Source organism: Cydia strobilella, chromosome Z, assembly GCF_947568885.1.
Source record: "Cydia strobilella chromosome Z, ilCydStro3.1, whole genome shotgun sequence".
NCBI lineage: Eukaryota > Metazoa > Arthropoda > Insecta > Lepidoptera > Tortricidae > Cydia > Cydia strobilella.
In genome coordinates, this window is record NC_086068.1 from 7,776,873 (window position 1) to 7,788,188 (window position 11,316).

The 11,316-nt window shown below is 37.6% G+C and overlaps 1 protein-coding gene across 1 annotated transcript; it reads left to right on the forward strand.

The window, feature by feature from the left end:
• Positions 1–442: 442 nt before the first annotated feature.
• LOC134754380 (granzyme M-like) lies at positions 443–11,100 on the forward strand. The gene is made up of 9 exons (XM_063690683.1): positions 443–546; positions 1,026–1,093; positions 3,554–3,650; positions 4,576–4,677; positions 6,780–6,976; positions 7,303–7,479; positions 8,780–8,806; positions 9,005–9,159; positions 10,942–11,100. Exons 1-9 carry the CDS (start codon positions 516–518, stop codon positions 11,081–11,083), a joined length of 996 nt encoding a protein of 331 aa, XP_063546753.1. The 5' UTR covers positions 443–515; the 3' UTR covers positions 11,084–11,100.
• Positions 11,101–11,316: the final 216 nt, after the last annotated feature.

Genomic DNA, 11,316 nt, shown 5'->3' on the forward strand with positions numbered 1-11,316 from the left:
TTTGCTACTAATGACACTTTATGTGAACTAATCTGTCGAACGCGTGACGTCACGTAAAGTTTCGCGCGTTTCGCTCACTAGCTTATCGCGGGCAAACATGTGTACTTTGTAATATGAAATAACGGTAAAACAAATCCGAATAAAAAATATTTCGTTCAAATATAAACTTCATGCATGGGGCTAATTAGTTGCGTTGTTTTACCACCGAGTTCCTATGGCCACATTGGCCACCTCCTGTGTCCATACAGATCAGCGCGGTAACCCAACCTACATAAGTGAGTAAAGTGTCAGCTGAATCGAATAATGGGAAGTGGATCTAGTTTAGCTTGCAAGATTTGACCCGAACATACATACTTACAAACATTGCAAGTTAAATACAAGCTTGTAAAAACTGTGCTGTGCTGAGCTGCTGAGGCTTGAATTCAATCAGTGGTGTTTACGATTGCATTCAGACCGTTGCAGAATAATTAATTAAACTGATTTTTAATTCACTTCCACTCCGATATTGGAACAAAATGAAGGAAATTCTCTTCGTATATTTGTTGGGTAAATTACTTTTATATATTTTTTATTTTTACTTTAGTTTTTTTTACTTTCCGCAACTTGCACACCTGAAGTTGTTGTTATTTACCTTTTTCTTGAAACCGGGATACATTTATAAAAAGTTTGAAGAATACACTGATGTCTGGTGTCTGGTTTTTAGGGTTCCGTACCTAAAGGGTAAAAACGGGACCCTATTACTAAGACTCCTCTGTCCGTCTGTCTGTCTGTCTGTCACCAGGCTGCATCTCACGAACCGCGATAGCTAGACAGTTGAAATTTTCACAGATGATGTATTTCTGTTGCCGCTATAACAACAAATACTAAAAACAGAATAATATAAATATTTAAATGGGGCTCCCATACAACAAACGTGATTTTTTTGCTATTTTTTCCGTAATGGTACGGAACCCTTCGTGCGCGAGTCCGACCCGCACTTGGCCGGTTTTTTTATTTAATTATTTCAATGAAGTGTTTTTTATCAGGATTCAGTTTATCGGGATGTTACGGAAGGCACCCCATTGTGCCTCCTCCTGGCATCGTCCAATTCATGGTGAGTGATCCACATACTTTATCAATTGTATCTATCTTAACCCGTCTTATCTAACTGATCGATGAAAAAAGGACTGTGACCTTGTAATTGTAACTTAACTTACTAACTAACTACTAACTTAAGTAATTGTAATAATTATAGAGATGCACGCGACCTAAATATATGACAATCAAGTTTAAATTTTACCTTGTTTTTTTTGCTTTTTTTTATCCACGTCGGTGGCAATCAAGCATACGGCCCGCCTGATAGTAAGCAGTTACCGTAGCCTATGGACGCCTGCAACACCGGAGGTATTACACGCGCGTTGCCGACCCTTTAAAAACCTGTACACTCCTTTTTGCCTCCTTTTCACCTGCATGCTAAAATTTGATTGTCTGTCTAATTACTTAACATGACGTACAGTTTACACTTGTCTTTTTAGGGTTCCGTACCCAAAGGGTAAAAACGGGACCCTATTACTAAAACTCCGCTGTCCGTCTGAGACGGACGTCTGTCTGTCACCAGGCTGTATTTCATGAACCGTGATAGCTAGACAGTTGATATTTTCACAGATGATGTATTTCTCTTGCCGCTATACAAATACTTAAGAGTACGTAACCCTCGGCGGGCGAGTCCGACGCGCACTTGTCCCGGTTTTTGAAACAACATCTAAATTTAAACATCCATATCTAATGACTACAATAAGCTATTAATTTAATTTTTATACCAGTCTTACTTCTTTACCGCGGCGCCACCATTGTGCACGTATTGTGTACCTACATATTAAAAATAATCATTATAATCAGTGATTTTATTTACTTTCATTAATTCCGCGGTAATTGTATGAGCTGTAAGAGAGGCGCGCGGGTGAGCGAGAGGGAGATATCCTTTCCGCCCTCCCGTGAACCGCTTTATGCGAAACGCAGGACTAATGAAAATTAATATAAAATGACCTCCTCCTTTTGGGAAGTCGGTTAATAACTAATTAATTTAGTTATTATTTTTTATATATTTTTTTTTTATTTCTTAATTTATTTTGACATTTACTAAATTATTTTATGGATTGCATTAGGTATATTCTTAATTAATTTTCCTTTGACATATTGCAATATAAATTATTTTATAGTTTGTCAAAGGACTGTATCATTTCAAACATAGACAGAGAAAATCATACTATCTTTGTCTTACACTAAGTACTAAAGTACCCAAAAGAAAAGGATGAGTATAGTTTTCTTTGTTCTTATTTACTGCCAATTTGGTTTGACCAAAGATAGATATAACTCCGTAATAGATGGATACAGTCTAAGGAAAAAACGTGCCTCGAAAATCACGAAAATTTGATTCTCGATCAGATGGCGCCACTAGTTTTGGCCTACACTCGTATAGAAGGCGTTGACTGTTTCGTTTGTTATTTATAATTTTAACGCATACCAGTGAAAGAACATGGGTCAAAATCATATAAAAATAATTTATGCAAATAAAAAAATCATTTATCCATATTTAAATACATTTTATCGTATTTTATAAATATTTATTTTTAGTTTTAAAGTGTGTCGACAGATGGCAGTGAATTTACTGGGGTTACAAAATTTACTATGACAGTACCGCTCTAGTATAAGTTACTCTATTGTTTGACCAACTATACTTTGAATATGTACATGTGTAGAGTATTAATATATATATATATATATATAGTTTGATTTTGCTTCCTAATATCTATTGTTTAGATATTCGATCGTTTAGTAAAGAATCCCTTAAGCATTACATTGTAAAATACTGTTACATGCTTCAAACTTAGTACTTATTTAGCTCTTAAATAAAGAGAAAAAAAAAGAAGAATTTTGCAATACATTATATAATCTGCGGCATTACCCTGACAGAGAGTATCATGTACCTCCTACTACAAATAACACCTGTGTATTGTAATGTACCTGACCCCGTAGACAACATGCCAATCGCTAATCGCTCACCGGCAGGCGGCCTAGCTAAGGTGACAATCGCTATCGCTTCGCCATCGAATCGCTTTGTGTTTCTCTATCACTCTTCCATATTAGTGTGACAGTGACAGTTGCGTTTCGTTCGCTACGTAGCGTTAGCGATTGGCAAGTTGTCTACGGGGCCTGATTATGCAAATAAATGAAATAAAATGTTTTTTTTTTCAATACGTACAAAATTAACAGCATTTCTATAGAAATACCTACATTAATTTCCATAAGAAAAAAAAAAATCTAATATCATTTCTATCTATGAGTACTACAGGTACAGCCATAAACATTATAAGAGTACGTACATGGTGTACCTACGTTCCAGGATTAATTGATTTTCATTATAGTGGCGCCGCGGCAGGCAGCACACGCATTAAATTGCTTGCGGAAGTTGCGGACCAGCGAGACTACAAGTCAAGTCACACTCGGCGCTTTCAATAAATCTGAGCATACCTTCACAGAATACTTAGAAACACAATTTCTTATATTTCTTCAGGTATATTTCAATGCCAGCCCACGGTCCATATGCGTCGGGGTCCTGGTGTCGCGCATGGCTGTGCTGACTGCATGCGTTTGCGTTGTTAACGTCGATGGTAAATATAACTTTTTCTTTATTTTTTGGCTAGTGTAAAACATTCCCGCACCCAAACATACGGGGTATGTTTATTATATACCCTATATCATCCTAAATTGACGTTTTCAACCAAAAGGTACCACATTGTCGCTTGTCGATAAGGTTGATTTCAAATTGAAGTTATATGGAAATAGCGCCTTATTGACAAACGATTTTAGATGAAAATGGCACCTATTATCCACTGACACAAACCATTGAATGTCATGAGTGTATAAAAACTACGTTGATGCATTCGCCAGTGTGCCTGAGACCTCAGGGCATATACCGCGAAAAACTAAATTTCAACATCTGCCTGATGTAATTGTAAGTAGATTAAGATAAGTTAGACGCAAGTAACAAAATTTTGATTTTCGTGTTACGCGGTAGGAGCTAAAGGTAATAATCGGTAAAGGATAGGTATCTACCTAAATAATATGGGTGCACGCTATTAAGAGTATTAAGTTCCGTTTTATTTTAAATAATGAGTGAAAATCTATGTTATCATAAGTATACCTACTATGTTTATATGTATGTATTTTTCCATGCTGTTACCTTTTGCAACTCAATAGGGAATATTACGCTAAACTCTGCGCAGGAGGCGCCACTACCACAATATGAGGGTCTATCGCGAAACAAGAAAATCGAAGTTTCGTTATCTAACATCTCTGTCACTCTCGCATATTCGAACGACACAGAGACAGATAGCGAAATTTCGGATTCGCGTTTCCCGGTAGGTCCTCTATAAACAAACCGCCTTGATGCATCAATGTCATATTTTATTAGAATTGTCAAAAACCTTTTAAAGGTACATTATGTATAAATTACTCTATGGTTTACTAAAAAGGCTCTCTGGTGGCAGAACATTGCAGTAATATCCCCTATTGAAGAATGTTTTTATTTACAAGGTGCGGTCGACACGCGGCCTATCAACGTAATTATCGGGACTCACTACCGGCACGACATGAGAGGGGTCAGGGTGCAAGTCACTAAAATTGTAACACCACGCCGTAAGTACTAAATCTGGGGGCACGGTAGTGCCCCCGCCAAGACGAGGAAAGCGAAGCGCAAGGGCACTACCTACCTTTCCTCGAAGCGCTTTGTCGTTTTTTTGAACCCTCATAACTTTGGTTTGGATTATACCAGATAAACAAAATTCTCGGGATATGATATCAATAGTCGACTTATTAAGCATAGATATTTTCAATTGCATTAGCTCTTATACTTTAGATTTTATTCATACATAGAAAGAAAGTCACTCGCTGTTGTTGAGGCGAAATTGTACAGCTCGCTTCCTGCCGAAATAATTGATTCAAGCGATACAACATTCGAAAAAAAAACTCAGAGGACTCTTAACTGAACTGGCGTGCTATACCATCGACGACTTTGTCAGTAGGGTAGCCAACCCAACCACATAAAAATAGATACGTACGTTAAGTACCTATATAATGTACTAAAAATGTAAATTAATTAGTAATAATTTAATATAATTATTTATTATACTGAAAATGACATGTAAAATACTAAATTTTATTAATAAATATCTGAATCTGAATCATAAAAACCCCGATTTCGCCACTGACTCGCTCACTCACTGATGATCATCAAAACCTTTAGGGTACTTCCTGAAGTCCTAGGAAGCTGAAATTTGGTATGTAAGATAGTCTTGGTACACAAACAAAAAAAAATAACCTACTTTTTTTGTATTTCAAAATTTTTAATAGTAAATTACCCCCTTTTAAATTAGGTGATGGAAGATTGTCATAAGCAACTTACAAGACCGGCCAAATGCGAGTCGGACTTTGAAACACGTTTGTTGTATGGGATACTCACATAAATATTTATTTTACTCTGTTTTTAGTATTTGTTGTTATAGCGGCAACAAAAATACATCATCTGTGAAAATTTCAACTGTCTAGCTAGCACGGTTCTTCAAACATCAAACATTTATTCAGCAAATAGGCCACAGGGGCACTTTTACATGTCAATTTTTACAAGCAATACAATTAACCAAAATTTACAAAAAACAATTACAAATATGGAATCAATGAAATATTAGATACTTTGTTAGAGATGTATCCAGTCTAAATGTCGAATTACACAAAAAAAACTAATAAAAAATATACAAACAACAGACAATTACTAAAATTGTGTAGAGATGTAAAAGTCTCTAGGTGTCAGAGATAAAATATATATAATAATAAAAAAACGATAATCAAAATATCCTTAGAGGTGTAAAGGGTCTCCAAGAGTTGAATTAAGAAATAAGTAATTATAAGACAAGAAATTAAATCAGACAGACAAGAACCGATTGAGATACAGCCTGGTAACAGACAGACAGACAGACGGACAGATGGACAGACGGACAGTGGAGTCTTTGTAATAGGGTCCCGTACCTAAACAGAACACCCTAAAAAGAAGTGAAATCCCACCAAACAAATGTTGCCAAGACGAAACCATGGCTCACACTGTCAAAAAGTTATCAGATCTCTTGTAGAGCCAAGCTTCTTACTCTACAAGCCCTAACTTCACAAACTCTAAACTCTACAAGTGTACACCTTGGTCAAAATATGTGGCTTGGCCGTTTTTAAGAAGGCGGCAATTAAGATGTTTGATTTTTTTGATGAGTGTAGTTCACTTACTATCTAAGTGATACTCAACCTTTTTTTATGACGGCCACAAAAACAGTTTTGCCTTGTAGCCCAGGGCCCGGGCCGCAAGATGATTTCGCTTAAAGGTGACGTTCGGATGGCAAGGTTTATAAGGTTATGTATGTAGTTTTCCTCCAGAGAAGGGGCTTAACAGCCGTTCGCTGCGGGGTCATGGTAGAGTGCACTGGCGTTCCCATGGCCTCGCCTTACAGCACCGAGGCGACAGACAGGTGGTTTTAGTGGGTATACCGGACTTACGTGGTGAGTCCCACATAACCATCCCGGGTACATCCCCGCACCCGGGTGGTATGCGCAACGCATTTCCCCTGTATAAAAAAAAAAATGTATACGGATCACCTTGCGGGCTACCTAAAAAAGTCCGGCGGGCCGCACAGGTTGATTATCGCTGATCTGTTATATAAATACTTTGCTTCAAAGCACACTTTTTATCATCTTTTCAGTTCCTGGTACCGATAAATTGGGTACAAGGGCATATATCATGCAAAAATCGGTAGCGCTACTACTGCTACGTAGGAAAGTGCCGGATTTGTTGACGGAGGAGCCTCCGCGGGCCATTGCTATTGACTATAAGGGAGAAGACAAGTTGCAGTTACAAGATGAGTGCATGATGCTTGGTTGGCATTTCTTCTTTACCGGGGTACGGTACCTTTTCCATTGAACGTATAGAATGTGAAAATGAACCTTTCATCGGCATTTGCAGTATTTAAACAGGAAAAGGTAGGAAAAAGTTGCATGGAAGGTTGATTTATTTGGACGACGGAGTTCTTCTTTTAGGGATCTGACGAGTAATTTTGTAACAGAAGTATCTATATTTTTAGATTAATTGAGATAAAAGGTTAAAAAAACCCGCGATTGCCATTTCTACGTCGCAAGTTTCACGCGGCACGCCATATCTTTTGTTTACTTCTAATTTTCCGGCTTTACGCCCACTCTTATAGGTTTCTAAGTGTTTACATGTTTCAGGATAAGATATATCCAGGGCCAAAATATATTTTACAAAGGAACTTGCGACTGCAGCAGTTGAACTTAGTAAACAAGGAGGTGTATTGCGACACTTTGGTGCTGAAATACGAGAAGGCCACGGACGATCTAGGAAATACTAAGGAATTCAACAAAGATGACGTCTTGTGTTTGAGAGATGTAAGTATATTATAGGTTATTCCCACTAGTTACCACCAAGTTGTAGCAGCGGTAGCTCGAAAGTAACAATGTGTCGTGGCAATTATAATAAAGTAGCACATGTCACTAACAAACTGTCAAATTTTATACGTTATGATCGATCTTCTTTCACAATTTAACACAGCTGGGATTTCTCCACCTATCACAAAAGTGCTATCGGTAATACATCAATATTTATTGAATTTTCTGGTGGAATTCAGCCTCAGATGGCATGAAACTTCTAGGCTAGGCGCTAGGCAGCTTGGAATAAGCAGCACCCACTCCGCGAGGCTATCTAAGAAAATACATCGAGGCCGCACCGTAAAGAAAGTTTGTTAATATTTTGTACTGTAGTGGTACCTACACCTACTAAAGAGTGGGACGAGTATCTTTTACCATCTTTTGCGTTGCGAATGTTATGTTGTGAAAAAGATGAATTATCGGTTCTTAATACAATAGTACATTTCGATGCTAGTGCGGAAAGTATGTCATTACTTCACGAGTACCGAGATATCTTGCCACGAGTGAAGAATGACATATTCGCACGTGTATCGAACGACGTTTTTTAATACAGTTGCGAAAAAATAAGAGAAGCAACAAGTATTAAGGAATGGAATTCGAAACTTTTTATATTATTAATTCTGTGACATCACTAACATTGACATTATGAAGAGGTGTTTTTCTAGCTTTTATTCGACTAGAAATGAAAGTTTTTTTTTTAAATGCATGTTCTATAAGACAGAAACAATTGTAAATATTAAAACATTGTACTATTATTACCTAAATATCGTTATTTACGATTAGTTGTGTATCGTATATTTATAAAAACAATATCGAATGTTGCCTTTGGAAACTTAAAACATTCTTGCAGTAAGAAAATACGCCTCTTCTTTGACAGGCATTTCGCATCCAGGCCATAAATGATTAAAAAAAATGACAGGCATTCCGTTCCATTCAGACAACTTATTAAGAACGGTTTTTCAACATTAAAAAATAAACGTGTTATACTTATAATGATGAAGAGGTAAGTAATAAAATATGAAATATGCATATTTTTCGTATTCTTACAGTAACAGTAGGTTTTTATGTTGATTACGACGTTTAAAGGAAACTAATATAAACACTCATCAATAAGTAGTCATGAATTGGAACAAGTATAAATTTAAAAAAAATGGAAAAGTAAAAAGCCTAGTGCGAAAACCAACTTTCCGCACGCTAAACAGCCACGAAAAGTAGCACTTTTTGAGCAACTGTATTAAAAAAATTGTTACAAATATTACAGACTGACTACACTGCCCAGCCCTGTCATGTAAGTACCTACTCCCAAAGAGTAAAGTAAGTATATAGAAAAAGAGAGCCCTCTTCCACTGACGTAGAATTAATTTACGTAAGACGATCCGTTATTGTCTATGATACCATAAAAAAACTGTGACCACAAAGATTTTGGTGCTTCATTTCTGATAATTACAGCCCGTGTGTGTTGCGCCTAAATCCTTTGTTTGAGCAGGCCATGTTCGGGGCCCCGGTGATCTGCGGCTCGGGGCGTGTGATAGGGATGCTGACGGCGCCCGACGCGCAATGGACCAACTGCACTGGCTACAGCGTCCTCACGCACTTGGTTAGCAACGTTAGGAACCATAAGTTCTTCGAATGTGTTTCTAGGTGAGTGAATTGACGCATGTTATGCATGAGCTCTCTTGTCTTGTCTAGACTTTCCGTGACAAGAGTATTATTATCACGGTGAGTTGGGAGTGATGCTGATGACATCGTAAGTCAAAAAAAAAAAGAACCAATGATTGCGAAAAAAGTAGAGATGCGCTAAACGCTTCACTGAGTTGAAAATATTGATTCATATCTATCGCCCGCGGTGATATATATCACTCATTTCGCTCAGTAGATCTGTAGACTATATTGTTCAAGAGTGAGTAGAGAGAGATGTCAATCAATCAGACACACACAGCCATAAAGTGCGACCAAGATGGCGAATCACGCGATACGATCCCGCCATGTTTTCCTGACACCCTCCGAATTCTTCCAAACCGCTCCGAAACCTATTCGCATCGTCTCACTAACTCACTCGCTCTTCACGCTCGGCCGGCTCCTTCATATTGTGAGTGGGAAAGAGCCAGCAAGGAACACTGAGATAGATGAGCGACTGAGCGAGTTAAATCATCAGTGAGATGAAGAGTGAGTGAGTTCAATCAAAAGATTTATATCACTCACTCCAGTCACTCCGCACTTGTGAGCGACACATGTATACAATTTTTAGGGTTCCGTAGCCAAATGACAAACGGAACCCTTATAGATTCGTCATGTCTGTCCGTCCGTATGTCACAGTCACTTTTTCCGAAACTATAAAAACTATACTGTTGAAACTTGGTAAGTAGATGTATTCTGTGAACCGCATTAAGATTTTCACACAAAAATAAAAATAAAACAATAAATTTTGTGGGTTCCCCATACTTAAAACTAAAACTCAATTATTTTTTTTCATCAATCCCATACGCGTGGGGTATCTATGGATAGGTCTTCCAAAATGATATTGAGGTTTTTAATATCATTTTTTTCTAAACTGAATAGTTTACGTGAGAGACACTTCCAAAGTGGTAAAATGTGTCCCCCCCCCCCATGTAACTTCTAAAATAAGAGAATGATAAAACTAAAAAAAAATATATGATGTACATTACTATGCATACTTCCACCGAGAATTGGTTTGAACGAGATCTAGTAAGTAGTTTTTTTTAATACGTCATAAATCGTAAACCGCAATTTACCTATCACTCACGTTACAGAACCCTCGGTGCGCGAGTCTGACTCGCACTTGGCCGGTTTTTTATTGAGAATTTAAATTATGTAAATGATGATAAGGCGGTAGTAATTTTACTATTAGTTAATTTGTTACAGTATACCTACTGTACCCACATTGTATAGTGTATTTGAAAAAAGTGAGAACCGCTCTTACACAGTCCGTTATTTATTTTTTATAATTTAACTAAGGTGAATTTAGGTAAGTGTGGCCTTCAATTAGGGGGCCTGTTTATACATTGATTAGTGTTTGCGAGTTCGTACATTTGGTTCTTGCTTATAGTTGCAAATGTATATATGAACTCGCAATAAACAGAAATCAACCCAGCCGGTCAGCCACGCTTACCCGTCTTGACCTTACTTATTTCATTTTACTTTAATTGTAAAGCTCGCTCCACACTCGTGCGCGAAGCCGCGAACGCGAGTGTGGCGTCGATTTCGTAGATCTGCGAGTGTGGAGGGCGCTTAATGTTTTTTGAAAAAAAAAAGTAATTTTGTAAGCAAATCTTGTCAGTAGAAAATGACGTGAAATTCTAATTTTTTATAGGAAGATATCCCTTCGTGCCTACATTTTTTTTAATTTGCCGCCTTTTTCTACTGACTAGATTTGCTTGACCAACTATAGTATCCCATTTTCAGGTTATTCGAGCCAGAGATGGTCGTGAACTGGGGCCTGCTAAAACGGAACAGGCTCTATTTGGACGACGAAGCGCAAGTCATCAAGAGTATGTACGACGGCTTCCTCACAGACTTCTCTACATCCAGCGAAACCGAGTATTAGGAGCGAAAACAGTGCAAATTGCGACAAAAGTTCTCAAAAATATTACGACATTTTTACAGGAAATAAAGATCTTTCAGTTTGCAAATGGAAAATTTCGATACCCATACAATATGAGAAGTTTCCGAAATGTTTCCAAGTGGAATGTCGCAGTTTTGGAAACTTTCCGACGGCACGTCAGTATTGATGGGATGTAGAATCGAAACCTGTAATATGGCAGCAGTAGGCTTAACACT

What these genes read in the sequence shown, in the direction of transcription:
- LOC134754380 (XM_063690683.1), top strand. Translation starts at nt 516, where the DNA reads ATGAAGGAAATTCTCTTCGTATATTTGTTGG. An exon ending in TAAAATTGTAACACCACGCC is followed by an intron (nt 4,678 to 6,779) that starts GTAAGTACTAAA and finishes TCATCTTTTCAG; the next exon opens with TTCCTGGTACCGATAAATTG. An exon ending in TTCTTCGAATGTGTTTCTAG is followed by an intron (nt 9,160 to 10,941) that starts GTGAGTGAATTG and finishes TCCCATTTTCAG; the next exon opens with GTTATTCGAGCCAGAGATGG.